The sequence below is a fragment of the Delphinus delphis genome, chromosome 10 (genome assembly GCF_949987515.2).
Source record: "Delphinus delphis chromosome 10, mDelDel1.2, whole genome shotgun sequence".
In the NCBI taxonomy this organism is placed as follows: Eukaryota; Metazoa; Chordata; class Mammalia; order Artiodactyla; family Delphinidae; genus Delphinus; species Delphinus delphis.
The window spans coordinates 9,515,493-9,541,938 of NC_082692.2; the positions used below are offsets into that span (position 1 = coordinate 9,515,493).

Consider the following 26,446-nt stretch of genomic DNA (forward strand, 5'->3'; position numbering starts at 1 on the left):
CCTCGAAGTGGTGCTTAAAGAAAGAAAAAAAAAAAGAGCTGCTACTGTCAACACATTTCTCCAACATTAGTTGGCCATTTTCATGTCTTCATATTTAGGGTTTTGAGAGTTATAGTAAGTAGAGAGTTGCTCGAGAATTCCTCATTTCCCTACTCAACATTTCTTCATTTCCCTATATCCAGATCAGTAGATAAACACTGAGATAGAGATATAATTCATGAGTATTCTTTCTGACAAGCCAAGAAATTTCCACATTATAAGCAAGATGGGCTTACTAGAATCCAGTTGGCAGAGGGCAAGATGAGATTTTGAACTTTTGTTCTTCACTCTGTGAATTGACCCTTCTACAAAGTATTAAAAGAGGGGAAAGGATATTTTTAGAAGTGGGCAGCACGTGGAACCAAAGGCTTCGCTGCTCTTGGCTCTGACCTTTGCCATTTTGGCCAATGCAGCCTCTCTCCTAGTGTGGATCTCTCGAACGCAGTTTCAAGAACAGAAGCCTGCATGACTTTGTTGTGAAGAATTTTCCTGCTAGCTGAGGATGGGCCAAAGGTGAAACTCCTTTGACATAATGTTCTTGAAATAGGATTTAGGAGTCTGCCTCTGGTCCTTTAAGGGAGTTTCAAGCCCTGGTCCAAACTAAGATGTTTACAGATTTAACGTCCTTATTTGCCAGCTGAATACTTGGTACCTTACATGTAAGTAAGCCCTCAAAACATGACTACATGCTTACATGGAATAAAATTAGGTTCCTCCTCCCTGTGAGACATTTTTTTTTTTCTCAGTCCATCTTTCCAACCCTCCCAGCTCTCTTTAGCTTTCTATCATCAAAATCTTTTCACAAGGAAAGATTGGAAATTAATTTATACTAAAGTAAAAGTAATTGATGATGGTTTAACATGTTTCCTTTCCCAGGGAGATTTCAATAAAAATAAAGCCCCAGATAAAGTGTCTGCAGTTCCCCTACCATCTAAGGACAAGCTTTACTGAGGAGAGAAGGAAAGATTCTTTTCGAGCGTTGGATCAAGAGATAAGAGAGTGACTTGCCAAGCAGAGAGAACTGGCTGCTGTTGAAGCATATCATTCTCAGGTCAACTATTTGCAAAAATAAATGAATATATTATTTTCTATACTTGTTTAGTGAGCTAGCAGTTAACCAAAGATCTTCAGTCTAGGTACCACCCCCCGCTCCCCGCCAAGGGGTCCAAAATATCCTCACACTTCGAGATCTCCTAATATTTTTAAAGTTAGTTGAGTCTTTTGGGGAAAAAGGAACTTCCCCAAGATTTCATGCAGGTAGAAGGCAGAACTTCACGTAGTCCAACACAAATAAAAACATGGTCTTCTAGAGATCTCTGGAATATAGTAAAACAATTAAACAAAAAAAATATGAATTGTAAAATTGTCAATAACACAAACTTCTTTATCTCTTAGCAAACAGAGTAAACCCAGACTGACTCTGATGGAAGTTGTTTGGATGATATTAAAAGAGCAAATTGTCTAACTGCAAATCATGTGAACCTCTCTCTCGGATCGTCTGGGTCTTATGCCATCCAATTGTATAAATAAGTACACCTCAAAGATAAATTAATACAAGCTGTTATCTTTACTGATCTCCAGATTCCATCTTGAAATATGCCTTCATTTTTTAATTAATCAAACGCTTCTTCCTTTTGTATATAGAACGCTCACACACATATTCTCTTACCACCAAACTGGACAGAAAAGTATAAACATTTCTGCCAAGCCATGTATTTTAAATAATACGAGATTATTGATTTCATCCTTACAGCGCTAAACTTCCATATTGTAATGCCATCGATGTAAAAGACGTAACTCTGGCTTTTTAAAAATGATTGTTTATCTCTAGCTCACTGAGCTATGTTAACACTGTCTGAGTGAGTAAGGAGACAAAAAATTCTGGATTACTATTATTTTTCATTTATATACCACGTGTTTGGGGTTTTTTTGTTTTTTGTTTTTTTGCGGTACGCGGGCCTCTCACTGTTGTGGCCTCTCCCACTGTTCCGCACAGGCTCCGGACGCGCAGGCTCAGCGGCCATGGCTCACGGGCCCAGCCGCTCCGCAGTATGTGGGATCTTCCCGGACCGGGGCACGAACCCGCGTCCCCTGCATCGGAAGGTGGACTCTCAACGACTGCACCACCAGGGAAGCCGTGAGTTAACTTTTAGAGCTGATGTCTCAAGGATGTTTTGGGCTGAATCGTTCAGTGAACGCATAAGAGTTATTCTGAATACTTGCTGTAACCTTGCCTTCTTCTCTGTCTGGTTCTATTATATCTCAGAACAATGGGCCATTATAAATGCTGCTTTTGAGTAGATTAAAGTTATAAAACAGAGCTGAGCTGATCAGATCTTGACATTGGGTTTTGAACATTACAATACTTCCCCACCTTTAAAAGTAATGCCTCACACAGATATTGCTATATGTGGTCTACAGCTATGCTCCCCAGAGAATAAAATCATCTTTTGTATCTATTTCGGAACCTGGTCATATCATGTTAAAGAACTCAGCCGTTAATTACTTAGTAAAATAAAGTCACTTTTTGCAAGTGAATAATCATCCCCTTCCCAAATACATTTCTTTAAGTTGAAATTTTCCTCTCCAAGTTTTCTTTAAAGCATTGCCCTTTCACATTATATGTTCATTTTGTAAGACTTCAAATTCCCTTTCTTGGTCAACTCTCCAGAAACGACTGACTTCCAAAGCCATCCCCCAACCCCTGGGGATCAACTCTATTTTTCGCATTTCCAATTTAGCATCTCCTTTTCAATCACACATTCATCTGGGCTCACCAACAGTAGATGGTGCACTCTCTCTCTCTCACCTCTGAGTCATTACAATTTCAGTAGAAGCACAATAGAGAGTTCAGAACCTGTCACCCACACCTTAAGCTAAAGGAACCAGAAGACAGCTTTCTCCTTTTGTAAATGTCAAGTGTTCAGCATGTCTCCACTGGGGGCTGAACAGAAATGTAACCTTAGAGAAGTCAGTCCTTGGGTCTGGGCACAGCTCTGAGTATTCTGAGTCCAAAGTTGGCTCTTCCTACAAGGGCATGTGATTGGTAGTTTCAGCTTCCTCTTTCATCAGGCTTAACTCTGTAGCACCAGCTTGGTGTCTGATTTGTTCTGACTGGGTGGGAGAGCCCATAAGATAAACAGAAGGAGATGTTCAGGTTTGTCTCAAGAGTAGTCCACAAAGCTGTGTATATGGGAGAAGGGAGTCTGGTAGTTTTCCTTCCAAGGCTTCTTAAATTCAGCTTCTCTTTTCTTAACAATACAACATGCCACACACCACACCACACTTATTACTAATTCTGCTTGGTCAACAAAGGGTGCAAGAGGGTCATGGAAAACCTACTACAGATCTTGTATTTGGCTATCATTATGCCTTTCATGAGTGGATCTCAAAGTATTATGCCTAAAAGTCCTTACTGAGGTTTGGTAAGGAGGCTATTCTACCAGAATAAGCTCAGGTATCAAACCAAAGTTTCTTTTTGCTGTGAGGTTTACTTCGTTACATTCAGACAGAGTGAAACTCATTTAGACAAATTGGCATGATTGAGGCTGGCGATTTGACCAAGCAATCAGAGGCTGGAAGAGGACGAAAGGCCAGAGAAGAGGGAGGGGGTGAAATCCAATGTTCACTCTGTATTTCACTCCAGAAAACAGCTCGCAATTATAATTCCCCACCTTGTTTTGCAGCTCAGAATAAAAGTGGCATTGCACCAAACCCTGCCCAAGCAGCCATTGTGATTAGAAAGTACTCCACACCTTGGAGAACCGAGGAGCCACGAGCCTAATTTTAAATGCAAATGAAATTGAGGGGGTAGCAGAGAGAACACATAAAAGACAGTAAAACAGAACCTTTCAATTTTCTTAAATTAGCAGTCTAATGTGTTCTAAAGAACAGCTCCCCTCAGATCTCTTCTTAGGGGTTGTATTTCATCACAATATAAAATGGGCAAAGCCATCACTTGCCTCTGCTTGGTGCTCTTGAACTGAGATTGAAGGAAAAATTAGAAGCTGTTCATTTGGGCTTGTGGGCTCAGCGGCGTGAGGCAGCTTCGTTTTATGCTCTACGGGGTCCTATTGAAAGGGGCCAACAAGTGCTGGTGAGTATCTGCTAACTGCAAGACTCTTTCATATATATCTTTTTGGGTTATCTTTCCTTTACCGGGGGGGAAGTCTCCCAAAAGATTTATGTTATAATGCAGCTTTCAAAACCTAGGAAATTCCAGACAGTTTTCTAAGCTTCTTCCAGGGACTGATTTACGCAAGGGGAGAGAGTTATTTTCAGCCCAGATGCTGGTGACTGATCCGTGTATTAATTATAACAGGGGAATGTGTAACTGATGCTAGCTAAAACAGCCTTTCCCCACCCCCCTTAGCCTGCGTTAGGGTAGGAACTGGTGCCCCGACAACTTTTCTACCATATTAACTGCATAATCGTGTAATTGTGTTATAATTGCAAATAAAACTGGGACTTGGAGCTATATAAATAATTAAACCCAAAGCATTTTTTTAAATGACTATGACAGTACTCTGCCTAAGAGATGGGCGGCGGCAGCCGGGGGATGGAGGTAGGGGTAGGGGTCGGGGGCGGGATGGGGCATCGGACCCGCGTGATGGTGACATGTAGATTTTGACGGTGATGGTTTTCTGCCAAAGTTTTACCCGAGAACCTGGTCATTTCCTTCTTTCGCAGTGGAGGATACAAAGAGACTGAGGCTGGCGTCACCTTCCGTTGCTAAGGTAACGTGCTCTGGCCATTTTATCTGATAAAGGAAGTCCAGCGGACGGTATACATTATTCATCGCCGATCTAATCAAACAATCAAAATTGTTTACTTTCACCGGGAATGTTTAGTGAGATCAAAGACACGGTGGCTGAAATTGCTCCTGCTCTTAACTGCCGGCAGTTAACCCTTGATTTTATTTATTTTTCTTTTCTTTTTTGCAGTAAGTATGACTTGCCATTGGGGTAGCTTTGGATATTTTTTAAAGTTTCCGCCTACCAGACTTGGTTTCTTAAATTAAAATATGCACTGTTAGAAAGAAAAACCAATTGGATTATCCTTCTGAGTTTGATTTTAATGACTTTGTCTTGTTAACTCTTTCCAAAAACATCCTGCAGAAATAGAGTTACTTCATTTGTGCAAGTATGGGGGAAAGGCTACAAATGCTAGAAAGAACCTAACAGGCTGAATGTTTTTTAATGAAGCGTATTAGCTTCCTGACAAGCTAGTGCACGATAATATCCCGGGGATCATTGCAATTCTGAAATAATTGTCGTTGCTCTACAAACCAGAGTTCTTTCTCAAAAGCAGCCTGTCAGAGGCAAGCAGGTGATGATCCTTAGCACTTTATAAAACGTGCTGGAGGAAATCGCTAAAAGGAAGGAGTGCAAGGCATTTTTACAGCAAACATGTCAGCATGTGTCATAAACGCAAGGCATCTAGAGGCGGAGGCTCTGATTCCCAGGAGATGCTCGCTGCTCCAGGGGAATTAGAACTCCCTGGATCAACTGAGGATCCATACTCAGAATGGCTGATACTTAATGATGTCATTTATCAGACAGACCTTCTGAAAACAGAGAGCATGTAAATTTAAAAGTTGATTTTCCGGTTAATACACAGCAAGGAAAGACCGGTATGTTATCTCTCTTTAGCCTGGATCATCTGTATTTTCTGTGTAGCATATATTACTTTTCATAAATGTTGGTGAAAGGCTGCATTTTCTCCTACAGTAGGAAAGCTCTGTTGAGGGATGGACTTAAAACGGGGAATGTCAGTCAAATCATGGGATATGATAATGGGGTATCTCTTCTTCCAAAATCATATTGGACAGTCTAAAATACTGTGTATTTTCTTCCTCTTCCATAGGCAATACAAGTGACTATTTTGTCTTAAAACTGTTTCTGGAACATCGAAGATGGATTATCCCAAAATGGATTATTTTCTGGATGTCGAGTCTGCGCATAGACTCTTGGATGTTGAGTCAGCTCAAAGATTCTTTTACAGCCAAGGAGCTCAAGGTAATTAAATGGGAGAAAGAGAGGAAACTCCTCTCCTTTGCATGTTGGTTTTATATGAACAGTGCAGTGTGGACTGTAGCAGTGTAAGCTCTACTGCAGAAGTTCAGCAACTGGGATTTCCCAATCGGTAACCTCTACCGAACTGTTTCTGGAACCGAGGCAGGCATGCAGTAGAATGAATACATCTAAACTTCTTGATGTAGTTAAAAAGCAACCTACCCAGCTTTCACACAAACAACCCTTGGAAAGCTATGTTAGAAAATTATTCCAACTCCTTGCAACCAAAGTCTAGGTTTGAAAGGCTTCGAGGATGCTTTCAGCCACAGGAAAAGGTTGAGTGCGCAGCTACTGCACTAGAGAAGTAGGTCTAGGGCACCCTGACCTATCGATTGAAATCCAGCCGGAGGAGGGGCTCCTGAGATAAGGTTTGAGCTTCTACAGCTGTCTTATCTAGTTTAGATGAAATCAATTACTGCCTCAAGGAATTAACAGTGTGCTTGGGAAGCACTAAGGAACACGCCTGTTGTGACGTGTGGCTGATAGGTACCTTTTTATTACAGATTTCAAGATGGTCAGTTAGGCTCCAGTTGGCTTGTTCTTCTGTTCCAGGGTGCACTTAGAATGTTCTGCCAGCTTATTAGAGTACAGGAAGAAGATGGCGTATTTACTGGGCTCTCCTGACAGGCAGGAGATATTTTTAAAGCCTATTTTCTCTTCTCCATAGAATATTTAGGGTATACAGTCAAAGCAACCTGATGATGGGCATATCCCAAATGGTACAAGTAATGCACTGAGAAGAAAGGCAACTTTCATTTTCTTAGAGAAGTAGTTCAATTCTTCAAAGCCACGAGGCAGGACAGAAAAGGAAATGCTGTTTTGGTAATCCTGGCACCTTTCACTGTAATGTGGTAATGGGTACTTCACACAGGGGTGCTTCACAGAGGGCGCTTATGATATTCTGCCTCGGCTTCCCCAGTTGTCTTGTCTGAAGTGGTTTTTCCCTAGCTCTTAAGCCAATTTCTCATGGCAAACTCAAGGGCTTGCAAGCCTCCTTCTCTGCTTCCATTTTCCTGGGCAGGATCCCGTCTTCTTCAAGTCAAGAGGGGCTGGGGTCAGTATGCTCATCAGCAGAGCCTCCATTAGCAAAAGTGAGACAATAGCTAATTGTCTCACTCACAATAGCTAATTCTCCTCATTCCTGTGGGTGTGTGTAGTCAGCTTGCTCCTTTCAGCCACTTAAAGGGACATGAAAATGTTACTGAAGTAGAAGAAGGGTGAGAGACTGGTCAGAACTTCCAGCCCCTTCTGGGTCTGCAAGTCAGAAGGTGCTGGGAACAGATGGAGAACGGAGGCCAGAAAGAAAAGGGGGCTGAGGCAGGGCTCAATCCCATCTCTGGCTCTGAGTTTAAACATTGCTGCCTCTGTCCATTTCCATTTGAACAGGAGAATAACATCTGGTGCTGGGGTCAGACACCTGAGCCGTGTCTCTGCTGGCAGAGCAGAGAAGGGGAGTGGCAGTGAATTATAGATAATAAAGATGCCCGTTTTGCCTTACAGTAGACACAGTTTAAGCCTTTAAGAGGACTGTGGGCTCCAGGCATTTATGGAAGGCAAACAGTCAGGGTGTGGGAGACTCAGAGGACGCAAGGCAGTCTGGTGGTTGCCACCAGATGGAGTTTGGGGTGGAGTGGACAGAATTGTCGCCATCAGTGACTATGGTTTAGACACCGGAGCTGGAAGGACTGGAAAATGCATGGGAGGTGGCAGCATAAGCTACTGACTGTGGCTCGTTCATTTTAGGGTAATCAGAATGATGTTGCGATCCAGGAACCTTGGCTCTGTAGTGAGAGTGAGGGTTTCCTAAACAACCCCCAGGCCTCCTGAATCAGAAATCCAGGTGTAAGTCGTAGAGGTTTGCCTTTTAAGCAAGAACTCCAATGACAATTCCCCAGCTCTCACACTCTTCTGGGGACCAGCATTTAAGAACCAGTCCATCCTGTCTGATTTCTCTCCTTCCACCCCAGAATGGGATGTCCCCAGCCTCAGAGGCAGGATAGCACAGTGGTTACAACCAAATCCTTACTGCCTAGGTTCAAACCTGGGTCTGCCACCGTCAACCTGGGAAAACTAACCTTTGAATTTTTAATTTCCTCCTCTGAAAAATGGAAACAATAATAGTGCCCAATTCATAAGTTGTTAAGAGCAATAACGAGGTAAGAATTGAAAGTGCTTTAAACTGCCACATGGGAGATGCCATACATAAGCAAATCAATGAAATAAACACCTTTGCAAAGGCCATCTCTCCTCTGTTGGAGATTTCACTGTCTTGCAAACAAGAATGTTACCTGATAGGAGTGAACCTCCTATTTTTAGCAAAAAAAAAAAAAAAAGAAAAATTAATTTTAAAACTAAAATTTTTAAATTTTTAAAATTTTAAAACTAAAATTTAAAAACTAAATTTTTAAAAATTAATTTTAAAATTAATTTGAAAAAAACAGGGATTGTTTTATTGTCACATCAAAAGCTAACTCGGGGCAAAACTGAAAAATAGGGAGAACCAAGACCAACTTCTATCTACCTAGTCCTACACATCACTTGAAAACTGAAAGCCCCTCTCCCACCAACACCTTCCCCAGAACCCCACCACCTAGGACCAATCACCCCCAGGGTCTCCTTGCTGGAGTTTTGCTGCCACTATGATGGGAGGCTTGTCACTGCGTTGTTGCACCTCCTTCACAGCAGCTCCCTTCCGCTCAGCACCGACGCCATAGTCTTTCCTGGATAACAAGCCCCTCGGCCTGATAAAGGGCTCCCAGTGAACGGGCAGAGGGCCGAGGACCATGGCTTACACCCCTCCCTTTCTGAACCAAATGTGCATGTAGGTGACTAAAGCCCGTATCTCACCACTGGCAAGATCCCAAGAACCAGTGGAAGGAGGGCAGCATGGCGGCTGGCTCTCGAGAAGGGCATGTGAGGCAGTTAGGGCCTTCTGCTGCTGTTAAATCATAGCACATGGCAGTTTTCTACTTGGCCAGCCCGGCCCAGGTTCAAAGGGATATTACTGAGGTCAAGGAGCCTCCACTGGATACCCTCTTCTATGAAAAAGGCCCAAATGGAAATACAGTATTGAGTTAAGTACCTGGAATGTGGATGTCCTAGGATTGATTCCCTTGGCTAAACTGGTGTGTGGTTATTGCATTCTTGAGATGTCCATTCTCCAGGGAATGCAGACATTTCTAGAGACTGATCAAGGACAGGTGTAAATACTTTTAAAGGGGAAAGGAAGAAAATAAGACTTTCATTTTCCACATTACTATCCTTGCATCAGTTGATTTACAAATTCATATACTTTTGGGGATCCAGCCCCTTCTATATTAATTAATGCAAAACGGTTATCCAAAGCAACAGTATCAGAATTAACAATGTTTCTGACCCCATCATGGTTGTTTTTCAATTATTCTTGGAAAGTGGCAAAAAGCCTGTCGCTAGGTAGAGGATGTTTTGAGCTAGTAAAAGCAAGAGGAATCCAGGAGGATAAGAAAAAGAAAAAGAAGGAAAATGATCTAATATCTATCCTGGGACAGATTCTGCTGAAATTCCCAGAGATTTTCAAGTCAGTCCTCTGCTCTGCTGAATAAAACAGCTTGTTATTTTCTCCCATCTCCATTTTTCCTTGGAGGTAAGGAAGGTGAGCCCAATTCTCTGGGGATTCTGCTTAGAAAGCATGATGTGTTGCGAAGAGCAGAAAAAAGTCCAGGGTCATTCTGTTCATCTCCTGTCAGTGAAGGGTGCTCTCCCAGTTCATCTGGGAGTGCTTCGTCAACAATAAGCCCTGCTCACACGGAGAGTCTGTGAAAAGTCGCCATGAACTCAAAGGGAGAATTTTGGAGGTTGAAGGTGCACGTGATATAAAGATCAACCGTGTCTTGACATCACATACCTTGAGTTCACCCATCTTTCATGTTTCTGACAATGATATTCCACACGCTCAACTACAGACGCTGTAATTTTTTTTTACAGAGCCGTTAAACTGGGAGAGAAATCATATTATAAAATCACAAAATTGGCATCATAGGATTTTCAGGTTGAAATGGACACTATAGTTCCATGACTTTTCTTGCCCCTCCCTAAACCAAGTAAAACAGAATTTGTGAGGGCCAGACCCAGGTCCCAGGGCTACATTGGCCACAAGCCGCTGGGTTATCCTGCTGGACACTGAAGGCTGAGAATTGTTATGGAACACTAATTACTCAGTTTGATTCCAGACTAGCAGCATCAGCTTCATCTGGGAGCTTGTTAAAAATGCAGAACTCAGACACCCCAGACCTAGAGAATTAGAATCTACGTTTAACAAGATTGCCGGGTACTTTATGGCAAAGCTTGAGAAGCAATGATTGAATCTAGTGCACATTAGAAACACCTGGTGAGCCTTTATGCCCTCGAGGCTGGAGTCCCAGGGCAAAAGCAATTAAGTCAGAATCACTGACTTAAATTATCCCCGGTGATTCAAATGTGCAACCAGGGCTATGAACTACTGACCTCCCATTTTATGGTAAAGGACATTTTAGCACATCATGAAGCTATTCTTGCCTGAGTTTCTTTACCTAGGTCTTTCCCTTTAAATAAGTCCAAACCATTGAAAAGGTGCAAATGGACTGTTTTTTTTTTTTTAAAAAAGGACTGGACTATGTATCAGGTGCTGCCTTCTGTGTATTCACTGTATCTGTTAGTCCTCAAGGAACCTGGGGAAACAGGAATTATAATGCTCATTTCAAAGATTAGAAAGGACTCCACATTTAGATAGTAGCATAGCCAGGGTTTGAATTCAAGTATATCTGACTCCAACAGCCCCCCACGTAGTAAGGGTAACGTTTGTGACCAAATCACACTTCCGGAGATGGTGAAGCTCAGAGTGGTTCAGCCACATGCCCAAATCACACAGCTTCTAGTGAGAAGGTGGAGACTAGAATTAGATCTCTTCTTACCAACGAGTGCCCATTCTACTGCTTTAGATTTCTTTTCTCCAAGACCATCAATGTCTTTGGGTGTTTTAAGTTATATGCAAGGGGATCCCACTACTGGGCATATACCCTGAGGAAACCATAATTCAAAAAGACACATGCACCACAATGTTCATTGCAGCACTATTTACAATAGCCAGGACATGGAAGCAACCTAAGTGTCCACTGACAGATGAATGGATAAAGAAGATGTGGCACATATACACAATGGAATATTACTCAGCCATAAAAATAAATGAAATTGAGTTATTACAAATAATAAGTAAGGTGGATGGACCTAGAGACTGTCATACACAGTGAAGTGAGTCAGAAAGAGAAAAGCAAATACCGTATGCTAACACATACATATGGAATCTAAAGAAAAAAAATGGTTCTGAAGAACCTAGGGGCAGGACAGGAATAAAGACGCAGATGTAGAGAATGGACTTGAGGACACAGGGAGGGGGAAGGGTAAGCTGGGACAAAGTGAGAGAGTGGCATGGACATATATACACTACCAAATGTAAAACAGATAGCTAGTGGGAAGCAGCCGCATGGCACAGGGAGATCAGCTCTGTGCTTTGTGACCACCTAGAGGGGTGGGATAGGGAAGGTGGGAGGGAGGGAGACGCAAAGAGGGAAGAGAAATGGGAACATATGTATATGTATAACTGATTCACTTTGTTATGAAGCAGAAACTAACGCACCATTGTAAAGCAATTATACTCCAATAAAGATGTTAATAAATAAATATAATAAATTATATGTAAAGGGGAAAGCACATTAAAAGGCAGCCATTTGACTAACGTTACTAGACAATCAAGTTTATGACTCCTGCCCACAATTTCCCCTCTTTTGTCATTTTAAATAACTCTGGGTGTTGGAACCAGGTGCTGTAGTCATTGTTACTTTGTCATAATGCATCTTTTCTGTCGTCTACATTGTCTTGTTCAACAAAGGGAAATGCCGGTTTTGACCACTGATGAATGCCACAGTGAGCAGCTAAGAGTCTCTCCAAGTTGTATTTGGAAATAGAAATTCATCTACAATCCCCTCTCAACCATTTCCTCCCCGCCCCTCCCCTCAACCACCTTCCAGCTCTACCTTTCCTCCACCCTGGGAAATCTGTCAGAACAGCTGGTTTTTCAATCTTTAGCTTTGAGTTAAATGTACTCTAAACTTAAACTCTAAACCTCTGGGACTTATTCACACGGCCCCCGGAGACAAAGACATTTGGTTGCACTCAGTTATTTGCAAACCGTTGATAATAGTCATCTGCACAGAATGTGTTTGTGCTTTTTTTTTTTTTTTTTTTTGCTTTTTTTGTTTGTTTGTGGGATCTTAGTTCCCCAACCAGGGATTGAACCCACGCCCTCGGCAGTGAAAGCACGGAATCCTAACCACCGGACCGCCAGGGAATTCCCCAGTTCATGCTATTCTCTTTCCTGTGTTTAAGACCCAGCCCCAAGGTCACCTCCTCTGTGAAATCTTGCCTGACTTTTCCAGGACTCTCTCCCATAATCTGTTCAGCCTACGTTCTAGCCACTAGCATGCTGTATTATTTTGCTTCCACCACTTAGTAGATGCATGAGCTCACGTACATGGCTTCACTTCTCTAAGCCTCAGGGTCCTAATCAAAATGCATGTAACACTGGCTCCAAATTCATAGGGGATTTTGAGAATGAAAGCAAGTCTGCCTATGCAATGTTTAGTACATTGTTATTATTGATTAGCTACTGATGCTATTGTTTTGTTATTAGGTGCCTGTTGCCTACCTAGATCATGGTGATCTCCTTAAATACCATTTTCTGGGTGCCTAGTACCATCCTCGGTACACAGTAGAAGTATTGAAGTACACAGTAGAAGTATTAAAGGTCTCTGTTGAACTGAAGGAATGAAAATGCTTAAATCTGCATTATGAAGAGAAACTTGGGATTCAGGGAAAGGACTTCTGACAATTCATGATTGAGAAAATAGAACCTCCTACGACCTTTAAAGAATTAAAATCTTTAGTTGGAAATAGAGACTCTGCTTAAGGCTGAAGGGAGGGACAGATAAAAATAATTTTCAAATACATGGAGATGCAGGAAATGGAAGAAAGTCATCAACTCTGATATATCTTCTATAAAACAGAAAAAAAAAGCAGAAGAAAAAAAATGCAGCAGGAGGGAGTTGGTGTACTATTGAAGAGAATTAACCTTTTAAAATAGATTTCCAAGGGTTCCTGAATAGTACCCTTCTTAACAGGACTTTTTAGTGTACAACAGTCTGTGAGGCTGAGTTCTTACTCTGCCTAAAAGTAGAATTCTGGAAGAGGGGAACTCTTCAGCGTTAACTCTGATGAACTTAATTGAGATCAATTCAAAAGTTGCTCTGAACATCTTCTGGAAACTAGCTCTGAGCTGTACCTTGGTTAAGATTCCTTTCCCCTTCCTTCTTTAGACCTTTACTTCCTAGTCTATTCCTTATACTTTGGGGTTGATTAATCCTCAAACCAGCTACCATTCCCACTCCTTCTTCTGACCAGACTCAATGAAAGGTGACCGTAGATACCCACCTAAGCCCCATACAGGAGGCACACACCTTGAGAACCACTCGTTGAAAGCCTGGCCACAGTGTTTCTAGGAGTCTTGCCGAGTGGGAGCCAAGTTGTCTTCCGTCTCCTGGCCTGTCCCCCCAAAACTTTAATGTCACGGTCTTACATGTGACTCATATCTGGACCTTAGGTATCAGGACCTCATATCTAATTTGCTCCTTAAGGATTGAGGCGAAAACAGTGATCGTAAAGCAACTGTATCCTCATTTGGGGCACAGTTGCCAGTTGGATTGTCATCTTTTCCATTCACTGATCTGCCCTTCAGAGTCCTGCTAGGCCCAGCACAGCAAAACTGGCCACATCCCCTCACTGTGATGTCCTAACCAAGTAGTTTACATGTCGTCGTACTATTTTTCGGACCCTTGTCTCTGAGATGTGCTTCAGATGACGCTTTTCTTATATAGTTTCCAGCCTTGTGTTTATGGTGCTCAAGTCATCACCTGCAACAAATACTTGCTTTGGGTTTTTTTTTTTTTGGTTGCTTTTTCTTTCTATAACTCTAGCCAGGAAGCAGCCCACTGTACTTCAGTCATGGATGACAAGCTAACTACCAAGCCTTTCCTCCTAACTTCCCACACACTCCATTTTCGACCTCTAATTGCTCACATTCAGGCTCTCCAAACCTGTGTTTAATGCAGGGAACATTGTGAAGGAGAGGATGAAGGCAGATCAAGAGAAAAGATACTGTGGAGCTAGCCAGGCTGCCAATTCTATCCATATACAGATGACCGTGAAATCCAACCTTCCATTTCTGGAGTGTGCCCTTGAACGGGACATTTCTCTGTACACAGAGGAGCATTCTTGGTGTTGACCATTTACCCACACACGGCCTTCCAATGCTCTTTGTGCTTTTGCCCCCAGCAAGCATCTGCTTTGTCACATATTGCGATTCAGGGCTCATAAGAAGGGCATGAGGACAAGAGACAAACAAGAGAGAGGAGATGAGAGGATGACAGAGGAAGAAAGTCAGATGAAAATACAATAAAATAATTAATAACTCCTCCTTTCACATACAGCATAGAGAGTGGATTAAAGATGCAACCCACACATGGTCAGCATCAGCTATGACCCAATTAGCATAAGCAATTCACAGGTGCTTGGAAAAAATTCTCACTCCTCATCGCTCAAACAAATCTGTTTTCCTAAAAACTTTCAGTACCACCCTCTGTGACTGAGCCGGCAGAGGCAAGGATGGGGCGCCTAGCACATCAAAATCAGCTCATGGCTGATACCATTCTTAATATGTTTAAGAATATTTTAATAAGCAGTTAGATTCACACAATTTTACAAAACCACTGAATGAATGCTGGTATTAAATTGGACTTCTGAAACGTTGGGACTGAACAGAGAGATTATCTTAGAGATCTCTGTACCTTTTTCTTTCAATCATAAGAGCAAAACGAGTAACATTAATGTCTTTGGGGAAAAAATGGAAAGGAAAGTCAACCCCACACATCTATTTTAATTTTTTATTTTACTTTCAGTCAATTTCAGGCACATTCATATTTTTACGGTTACAATTACAGCATATACAAAATTGGAGGTATGAGTGAAATCTTTCCCAGGGCTGGCTGAAGAATGTCATCATATTTTAGGGCTTGGGTTTTGGAATACTACAGATCTGAGTTCAAACTGTGAGCTTGAGTTTGAGTTCAAACTTCTCAGCTTATAACATTAGGCAAGTTATTCAATCTCTTTTTGCCTCACTTTTCCCTTTTGAATGCAAATGATAATAAGCATTCTTAACCCAAAGGGTTATTTTGAGGATTTAAATGAAACAAAGTGTCTCACAAACTATGGTCCAATATATGATTTTCAGGTAATAATTGAACTCTTTTATAATAATAATATATTTATTTTATTATGTTTTAGAAAATGTAAAGTGAGAAATATTTAATTGAAATATAAAAATATATAACTAAACTTCATACTTACGGACTACTGCTTAGAACAAGAAGAAAAAAGAAGGATGACTGAAGTCCATTTAAGGAAAAACATTAAGTAATTAATAGTGTAGATGACACTTAGAGGTAACAAAATCCATAAAAGTGATACAGGAATGACTAACATTTGGAAACACTGAACAAATAAGTATGAAAGTAAGCAAAATGTCAAGTACCTAATATGCATTTAGTAAATATTAGCTCTTATGTTAATTAGTTGGTTTGTTTGTTTGTTTTTGGCTGCCTTGGATCTTTGTGGCTGCACGCCGGCTTTCTCTAGTTGCAGCGAGCGAGGGCTATGGTGCGTGGGCTTCTCATTATGGTGGCTTTTCTTGTTGCAGAGCATGGGCTCTAGGTGCACAGGCTCAGTAGTTGTGGCACACGGACTCAGTAGTTGTGGCTTGCAGGCTCTAGAGCACAGGCTCTGTAGTTGTGGCACACGGGCCTAGTTGCTCCATGGCATGTGGAATCTTCCTGGACCAGGGCTCGAACCCGTGTCCCCTGCATTGGCAGGTGGATTCTTAACCACTGCACCACCAGGGAAGTCCCTTAATTGGCTTTTAATCTTGTCAAGCCTCAGAGGAAAGTGGCAGGGCCTCTAGCTCCCCAAGAGAAACCTCTATCCTGTCCCATCTCTGGCCTTCTCTACAACCATTTATTCCTAATTCAAATTTCCAAGCCCTTGGAAAGGTGAGCCTGTCTTAAAACACAAGAACAAGAAAAAGCAAAAAAACTTTGATTTTTGAATTAAATTGCTGACAAATCCCAAAGCAATCCTCTTTATGGTTTTACTACTGGGAATTTTCTTCCTGCAAACTCTCTTAAAACAAGGGCTAAACTGTACTGATTTCATCTGAATTTACAGCAAACTCTAGTTTATCGGAATGTGGCTTCCAAGAAGTGATTTAAATCAGCTTTAGGGAGGTTGAAATGTGTAAAGGGGGTCAACTGTATGGTGATGGATGGAAACTAAACTTTTGGTGGTGAGTACATTGGAGTGTATACAGAAGTCAAAATACAATGCCATGCCCATGAAACTTATATAATGTTATGGATCAATGTTGCCTCAGTTTTTAAAAGTGAGTCACCACTTACCCAGGAATGAGGAAATAGGTTTGGGAGAATCCACTTTAAATCATATTTCTCTTTATATTTAAAATTTTTTTCCCTTAAGAAAAACATGGTAGTGTGAAGAAAGTGATATCAGAAACTCCTGGACGCTAATTCTGTTCCAACAATTAAACAGCCATGTGGCTGGCTATTCAAGTGGTGAACCTCTATAAGCCTTTGTTTTCTCGTTTGCAAAATGGTAACAATGCTTGCAATATTATTAGTAGAAGGATAAAATGGCATAAATTTAGATTGGTGGGTTCTCAATTTAGATAGCAGATTCTCAATAAATATTTGTTTAAGGAGTAAGTAAATTGCCACAATAAAGAATTGAAAGAGCACTCATTGAATAATTGTTCTGTGTCTTCAAGAAGCTCAAAGACGATGGGGGCTTCCCCGGTGGCTCAGTGGTTAAGAATCCGCCCGCCAATGCAGGGGACACCAGGTTCGATCCCTGGTCTGGGAAGATCCCACATGCTGTGGAGCAACTAAGCCCGTGCACCACAACTACTGAGCCTGTGCTCTAGAGCTAGTGAGCCACAACTACTGAGTCGTCATGCCACAACTACTGAAGCCCGCGTGCCTAGAGCCTGTGCTCTGCAATAAGAGAAGTCACCGCAACGAGAAGCCCGTGCACCGCAACGAAGAGTAGCGCCCGCTCGCCCCAACCAGAGAAAGCCCGCGTGCAGCAACAAAGACCCAACGCAGCCAAAAATTAAAAAAAAAATAGAAGAATAAATTGAAAAGAAAAAGAAGCTCAAGGATGATATAATACAATACCAAATACCATTATAGAAGCAAAAAACAGATCTAAAAGGGGAAAAGGAAGAAGCAGAGACTTGCTCATGGAAGTGTTGTTACCTAAGCTTCATCCTGGAGTTTGCGCAATAGTGGGGCTTTCCTTGCAAAAAAGGCAGCATGTATAGGTCTTTCTATAAGCAATTCAGCATGACTGGATCGGAAAATGCAAGCCGGTGAAAGTGACACTGGAAACTGGAGAGAAAAAAAAGGGTTCAGGGAAAGAGACCTTGAACAGCAGACTAAGAAATGTGGCATCTCTTCTGTAGGAAACACAGAACATTTGAATGATTTCTAGAGCTCAGAGAGCTTCTAGACCAGGTGATTCCAAACCTGGTTACATATCGGAAACAAATTCTACAGCCCTTCCCCGGGTATACTGGTCAGAATCTTTGAGAGTCAGGTGTGGTAATATGGGTTTTTCCTAGTTTTTTGGTCATGCCACATGGCATGGAAGATCTTAGTTCCCCGACCAGGGATCTGACCCATGCCCCCTGCAGTGGAAGCGTGGAGTCCTAACCACTGGACCGCCAGGGAATAGGTTTTTCCTATTTTTAAGGGGTTGTTTTATTTTTGTAGCTCTCAGATGCTTTAATGCAAATAGTGTGAGGTGTAGAATTTGAGACCCATTGACTAGTCTACTCTTCACTTTCATAAATGAGGAAAATGGAGCCCAGAAAGGTAAATGAATGAAATGCAGTAAAAATTCGATTATATTCATTGAACATTCACTGTTTTTTTGAACACTATCTATAGGCTGGGGATTCAAACTCAAAACAGATAAAACCCCTGGCCTCATGGAGTTAACTATCTAATGTAGAGACAGATAAAGCAATGATTTCAGTTGCAAAAGATACATGGTAGGAGAATCTGCACACTGGGAGTTTTGTAAGCACGGATGAGGGCATCCAAATGAGAGAGAAGTGTGTGTGTGTCTGTGTGTGTGTGTGTCTGTGTTGGGGAGAAAGTTAGATGTGATTCCAAGTTAGTGTCCAAAAGGAGATGACAGTTAATCTACCTTTGAGTTAGATTTAGGTAGAAGGAAGAAAAAAAAAAAGAATGTTTCGGGCAGTGTGAACTGGCATGTGATAAGGCCTGGACATATTGAGTATAATATCTTAGGGGAGCTGTACATGTTACAGAATGAGAGGTATATTGTAGATATCTAGACTGGCAAGAAAAAAAGACTAGAATAGTAGGCAGAAGCAAAGACATGTAAGGCTCTGCATGCTTAATTAAGGAATTCCAAACCTGACACTGAATCCACTAGGGAATCTAATGCAGAGGAGGTCTGTCGTCAGATCTGTTGCAGTAAAATCCCAGCAAGAAGTATAGACAGTCGGAAAAGGGAATTGACAGAGTGAATCCAGCAGGAAAGAGGGGTCTTTGAAATATTAGGACGGTTCTTTCCAGATTACCTGACGGTAAGATGAATACACTGAGTGTGAGGAAGGGGTACATGCCATGATCCCCAGATGTTTTACATAGACTCATTGGATGGATAATGAAGCTGTTCACTGAGAAAGAAGATAAAGGAGAGAGTAAAGATGGAGGGGGAGGGACTTCCCTGGCGGTCCATGGTTAATAAGACTCCGCTCTTCCACTGCAGAGGGCATGGGTTCCATTCCCGGTCGGGGAGCTAAGATCCCACGTGCCGCAGCCGAAAAAAAAAAAAAAGAAAGATGAGGGGGAACATAAATTGAATATAGAATATATTGAATTCGGACCCTATAAAATATCCAAACATAGATTACCAGCAGGGAGTAAGCTCTACAGATATAAAGCTTGGAAAACTATTCAAAATATTCTATGTGCCTAGATAATTCCTAAGATAATTTCACTAACATGTTTTACAGCTGCCTCTGAATATGTGGTTCCTCTGGGCCTTTAATTTTCCTTTCCTATTTATTTGAAGGGAGATTATTTAACGGAAACATTTATTTTCTAAATTAAAAGTTGTTCCTGTAAATACAGTATTTTCTCCCCAGAACTAGTACTTAAAATTAATAGTCCATTTGAAATATTTACAGCAACCAAATGTCTGAAGTTACCAATATTACTCAAATTCTGGCCGTATTTTCATAAGAAGAAAATTCCAAGTTAACGCTTATAAGAGCATCTAAAAAAACAAGTTTAAAGAAAAGAAATCTCAGTGCAGCTCAATCGCTTTAGAGAACTATAGCCTGTCTCAGAACGTTGCAAAGGAAGAAAAAAAGAGATTCAGCTATAGCTGGTTAAAGATAGACCTTACTTTTCTTTTGAACCTACGCAGTAAGATCTGTTCCATTTAGTTGATTATGCACTATTTGGTGACTAAATTTGATAGGTGACAGGTGGAGAAAAAGTTACCTGGCTTGGTCCCAGTTTAATCCTTGTCTCTGGAAAGCAAGACCACACTTCACACATCATACTGGAAGGCTGATTTTTCACATTAGTCCCACATCCTATGCTTGCTTAATAATCTGGACATGCACACAGAAGTTGCAAAAGGAAATGACAGCGAGAAGAAGACCCACGTTTTCAGTGCCAGGGGCTTGGTATTTATTGTCTCATTTAGTCCTAGAATGGGAAATTTGTGACATACTTGCTATTATCCCCATTTTACAGATGAAGTAATCCATGTTTCCAATCATCAAGTAACTTCCCAAATTCACACAGCTATTAGGAATGGAGCCAGAATTATAATCCTGAACCTTGTGACTCTTCCTACTACATCTTGCCGTCCTGTAGGATACTGGTGTCTGTGGCAATACTAAGAAAGACTTCCAGGAACAGAGATGCAAGGATGTGAAGATGTTTATGTATTTCCACACATTCAAATGGCAGAATGTCTCAATGTTGTAAGATATAAATGGGGCAACTGAGTCATTCTATGTAACTAGATCCTTAGATTCAGTTTCTTAAAGTGAATTTTTACCTTATTTACTTGGGAAACTGTCTGTAGGGGGTGGTGAGACCTCTGTCCTCTAGGTTGAATTGCAGGAATGGGTGATGGAGAGGGAGGCAAGTTGCCTACGTCCCCATGGGAGTTTCTTATTATACTCAGAACTCGTTTTTCCCTCTCACTACCAAGGTAGCACATAACAATTACAGAAAATTTAGAAAATATAGACGAACAACAAAACACACACACACAAACTCAGCTAGCCCCATCATCTAAAAATAGATACTCTTTACAACTTTGTGAATATCCTTACATCCTTTTTACACACATGGGCACACACTCATGCACGTACATATTTTTTCAACCTAAATCAAGCTCTTCAGATTTATTACTTTTAGTTTACTCTGTCTTAATTTAAAAAAAATGAATAATTTGTATCTTGGGGTAGTTGATTCTAACTGACATAGAAAATAATTGGGACATGGTTTGGTAGAAAAGAGGAAAAGGTCAACCAACCCACGCATTGTTTTTGCCTCAAGGGTGACTTTGCCAGCTGGGTTGATGTTACTGGGTCCGTTCTGCTATTATTAACTAGACAGAGTCTCTGACTAATACCCTGTGACTTGATTGCTATCACTGGCGCATCTGTAGACACAACAGAATGCAAATTAAATAACTGCTGAATCTGTACTGGGCAGGCCTTCTTCTTAGGCACATACATTTAGAAATTTTTGTATTTTCCCTTCTCCACCACCAAAAATATGCTTTTATTCTTATTATAGCCAAATATAGCACTTCATTGCGTTCCAATATCGAGTGCCATTTAACAGTGTAGTTCCTATAGTAACAGAACATTAGAACCAGCAGTAACTTAATTCAACTGGCCCATTTTACAGGTGAAAAACTGAGGCTCAGGGAAGAAAAGAAAAGCAATAAAGTGGTTATGAAATACCTACCATATACTAGAAGCTATTCATATTTATTCCATTCAAAATCACAAAACCATGAGTTAGATATGACTGCCCCCAATTTCTAGGAAACTAAAACTCAGCAGAATCACAGAACTCTGAAGAGGCAGAGCCAGGATTCAAACATGAATGCTGACTCAGCTTTCCCCTGCAACATCCTGCCTTTCTGGAAAGAGGTGATTTATCTGAAAGAGACGGCAAGAATGATGGCAGACCTGGAGTTAGAACCTCGTCTCCTACTGTCTAGTCTGATGCCCGTATCTCTACATCCTGTTATTGTACGTGGGGCTCAAATGGAATTCAAGCCCATAGTCTTTGCCCCTAAGATCACTTTGCAAGTGACCAAGCCCAGCAGTTTGCCATACAAAGATATGTCCAAGTATTTGTCACCCTTTCGTTCACTGAACAAGAATTAGTAATATTAGAATCTTTAGATTTCAAATTATGTCATTAATTACAGCAACTATATTGAAAACTGACCATGCAGAAAATACAAATAAATGAAAATAAAATAAATAAGGTTTAACATTACCTGTACTATTAAGCAAGACTGGAAAAGTGACTTGTGTATCTTAACCAGGCATGTTCAACAATAAAAAGCTGTTTAGGTTTATGTCCAACTCAATTCAACACACCAAGCCTGAAACACATTTTCTTTTTTGCATCTAGCATGTTCTAGTAGCCAGCCCCCAGCCACTCTGCACGGTATCTACTTTAAGAAGCTGAGAGCAAAGGAAGCAACGAACATTTGTTGCCCGCCTACCATTTGTCAGGCTCTGTGTTCGGTGTTTTACATTTATTATGTAATGTTTTATCCTCCCAAGGCCCAGTGAGAGAGTTTATTTTATTTCTAGTTTACATATAAGGAAACTAAAGCTTGGAGAGCTCACTAACTTTCTTCCAACATCTAATAAGCATTAAGCTTGGGAATGATGCCAAGGTTTAATTTCACAGTGACAGCTTTACTTGGAGCTGGCTAGGAATAATAGTTTTAAAATAATAAATGTTTATTGGGAATTTCCTTTGCTAAAGACGTTACATAGATTACATGTTTGAATCCTCACAGCAACCCTAAGAAGTACCCTTACTTACCCTAAGCAACCCTTACTATGTAAGGCCCATCTTATAGATGTATAAGAGGTAAGTGACTTGCATGAAATCATTCAACTATTAAGTATGGAATTGGAGTACAAACTCAGGAAGGCTAACCTCAAAGCCTGTGTAGTTAACTTTTATTTCATATTGTCTGGAAGGAAAATAACATCCATGTTATTTATATATTCATACAAAGGGAAAGTTACAAAGTGCCACAGGTAGAGACAAAGTGGAAAATACCACATTCTCACATTGGTGCTGGATTGGGGGTGGGAATAAAAACATTTCAGCCGTAAAAGATGGGCAGAGTTTAAACAGGCAGTGATTGGCGAGGAGAAAGAATAGAGAGGTTTTCCAGCGGAAACACTGGTACTGTCATTTGATAATGTTTTCTTAATTTTTGTTTGGATCTCCTGTCTTAGAACTTGCCAAACAGTCCATCAAACTGGTTAAGATTTGGGTTTCGTGGTAGACATAGATGGCATCTAGCATTCATATTGATGATCTCAGCCCATTGAGAACCCATGCGTATTACTTACCTAGTGCTGCGTGTCAAATTACCCCACGGCTTAGTGGCTGAAAACAACAAACATTTATTATCTCACAGCTTCTATAGGTCAGAAATTCAAGAATGTCTTAGTTAAGCAGTTCTGGCTCAGAGTCTGGGTGGCTCACAGTCAGGATGTTGGCTAGGGCTGCAGTCATACAGAGGCTTAGCTGGGGTTTCCAAGGTGCCTCATACAAACGGCACCTGACAGGAGACCTCAGTTTCTTGCCACGTGAGCCTCTTCATAGGCTTCTTGGGTGTCCCTGTGGCATTGTAGCTGGCTTCTCCCAAGATGCAAAGAGAAAGCAAGGCAGAAGCTGCAATGTATGTTATGATACACCATCACTTCCACCATATTCTAATGGTCACAGAGACCGACACTGATTGAATGTGGGATGGGACGACACAAGGGCGTGAATACCAAGTGTTGGGGATCACTGGGCATCATCTTGGAGGCTGGCTATCACAACATACAAGTTTTTATGGAAGTAGAAAAATCTCCGGAAACATAGAGAACAGGGTCCCCATACTTGAACAGGTGTTGCTAATATATCTCATATCAGTTAAGTAGTTTTAAAATTAGGCACAATTTTACATAAACCACAATAGTAGTCCTTCTGGGGGAGAAGCCACTATGCATTGTTATGGTAGCTATCCAATAGTATTAAATAGTATTGCATTCGTCTTTATCCAGGTATCAATTCAAGGAGAGCTAGGTATTCAAGTCTTAAAAGAAGAGTCAGTACAAAGTCAATGTTAGACCCAGATGGTTATAGGAAACAGGGCTGGCCTGAATGCCCACGCATGGAACCATCTCCTTGGGAAGCCACCACCTTTGGGGTATGACTGCACAAGTTGTGGCCTTCACAATTCCATAATTCTATTTACGTGGACTGTGGCGTGAACAGCGCACAGCTACCCGAAGTTGCACAACGCTGAAGACCCAAACTGGGGCCAGTAGGAACACTGAGGGGCTGGGATGTTGGGGAGCAGCGGTCAAAACTAGACAGCCATCCCCGCTCCTTTGTGGACCCTGCAAAATTAGCCAGATAGAAAAAGGAATCAATACCACAACTGTGTAGGATGGACAGCTCCCTTAATTACAAGTTTAAGCAGAAAGAACTCAGATGTACCAATAACAATTCCTCAGATTCTTGGTTCTCTAGCAAAGCATGCATATGTATAGAAAAGAAAAAATATCTCAGCAGCTACATACTAAATTCAGTTATAATAAAAAGCACGAAAGACTTTTTGGTACGTTTGTGTTAAACCTGTTTAAGATATGCAGGCTACTGCTGCAATCTTGTTGGCTTCATGTTGTAACTAATAACACTCATCTTCATTATTTGCGTTTTGTATTTTCTACATGAATGATTTTCAGTAACATCACTCTAATTAATGACATCATACTGGGTTTAATTGCAAGGTGTAAAGGTTCTTATATTTCTAACTCATGTTAGATATGCAAACAGTAACATATACACTTCATCTATACAGCCCAGATTCTTAATGTGTTTGACAATACTATACCAGAATCAATTTTTTAACAAAAATTCAAACACCTCTAGCATAAATGCAGAATCAATTACCCTTAAGATCAATACTGTATTTATCCGCAGCCTGTGGGGATGCCAGACAATGATAATTTTTCAGAAAGATTTAAAGCAAGATGGGACGTCGTCTCTAACGCTTGGAAAATTTGTCAATAGAAAGAAATAAACATGTTTTTACTAGTACTTTTAAACTTTTATTGGAAATAATTTAAAACTTATGGAAAAGTTGCAAAAATAAAATAGTGCAAAATACTTATGTACCCTTTACTCAGATTTGCCTGTTGATAACATTTGACCTCATTTGATTAGCATTTGCTGTTTCGTCTCTAATGTCTCTTTATCTATCTGTCTATCGATAGATGGATCAATTGATCTATCCAGAGAGGAGTATAAAACTGTATACATAAAGATAGGGAGGGAGGGAGGGAGGGAGGGAGGGAGAGAGAGAGAGAGAGAGAGAGAGGAAGGGAGAGACAGAGACAGAGGAACAAGAGAGGAAGAGAGAGAATATCTGTGTATTATAATAATGGTGTATCATTCATTAGTGAACTTAATTGTTTTTTGTGCTCAAACTGTCCCAATGCAAGACCCTTCAAGCTGGCTCCTGTGTTTTTGTGACATGCCTCCTTTATTTGGGGGGAATGCTGCCTTGTTTCTGGCCTAACAAGAAGTCCACTGTCAACATTCTTTCTTTATTCCTTATATACATTTCCAATCTGGTTATTTTTCATTGGTTTTTTTTTTTTTTTTTTTAACATCTTTATTGGGGTATAATTACTTTACAATGGTGTGTTAGTTTCTGCTTTATAACAAAGTGAATCAGTTATACATATACATATGTTCCCATATCTCTTCCCTCTTGCGTCTCCCTCCCTCCCACCCTCCCTATCCCACCCCTCCAGGCTGTCACAGAGCACCGAGCCAATATCCCTGTGCCATGCGGCTGCTTCCCACTAGCTATCTACCTTACTACGTTTGTTAGTGTGTATATGTCCATGGCTCTCTCTCGCCCCGTCACAGCTCACCCTTCCCCCTCCCCATAACCTCAAGTCCGTTCTCTAGGAGGTCTGCGTCTTTATTCCTGCCTTACCCCTAGGTTCTTCATGACATTTTTTTTTTCTTAAATTCCATATATATGTGTTAGCATACTGTATTTGTCTTTTTCTTTCTGACTTACTTCACTGTGTATGACAGACTCTAGGTCTATCCACCTCATTACAAATAGCTCAATTTCGTTTCTTTTTATGGCTGAGTAATATTCCATTGTATATATGTGCCACATCTTCTTTATCCATTCATCCGATGATGGGCACTTAGGTTGTTTCCATCTCCGGGCTATTGTAAATAGAGCTGCGATGAACATTTTGGTACATGACTCTTTTTGAATTTCGGTTTTCTCAGGGTATATGCCCAGTAGTGGGATTGCTGGGTCATATGGTAGTTCTATTTGTAGTTTTTTAAGGAACCTCCATACTGTTCTCCATAGTGGCTGAACCAGTTCACATTCCCACCAGCAGTGCAAGAGGGTTCCCTTTTCTCCACACCCTCTCCAGCATTTATTGTTTCTAGATTTATTGATGATGGCCATTCTGACTGGTGTGAGATGATATCTCATTGTAGTTTTGATTTGCATTTCTCTAATGATTAATGATGTTGAGCATTCTTTCATGTGTTTGTTGGCAGTCTGTATATCTTCTTTGGAGAAATGTCTATTTAGGTCTTCTGCCCATTTTTGGATTGGGTTGTTTGTTTTTTTGTTGTTGAGCTGCATGAGCTGCTTGTAAATTTTGGAGATTAATCCTTTGTCAGTTGCTTCATTTGCAAATATTTTCTCCCATTCTGAGGGTTGTCTTTTGGTCTTGTTTATGGTTTCCTTTGCTGTGCAAAAGCTTTGAA

The 26,446-nt window shown here is 40.9% G+C and overlaps 1 protein-coding gene across 5 annotated transcripts in view; it reads left to right on the forward strand.

Annotated features, from left to right (window-relative positions):
• Nucleotides 1–4,071: 4,071 nt before the first annotated feature.
• The window catches only part of PHACTR1 (phosphatase and actin regulator 1), a 551,052-nt gene continuing 528,677 nt past the window's right edge, over nt 4,072–26,446 (forward strand). For 3 of the 5 annotated variants that reach the window (XM_060023628.2, XM_060023623.1, XM_060023627.1), the window contains exons 1-2: nt 4,720–4,775; nt 5,905–6,056. In XM_060023628.2, coding sequence (XP_059879611.1) covers nt 5,954–6,056 — 103 coding nt within the window. In that variant the 5' untranslated portion in view covers nt 4,720–4,775; nt 5,905–5,953. Of the gene's footprint in view, nt 4,136–4,719; nt 4,776–4,861; nt 4,982–5,904; nt 6,057–26,446 lie in introns of those variants that run through there. The other 2 variants (XM_060023625.1, XM_060023624.1) reach the window with 2 other exon arrangements.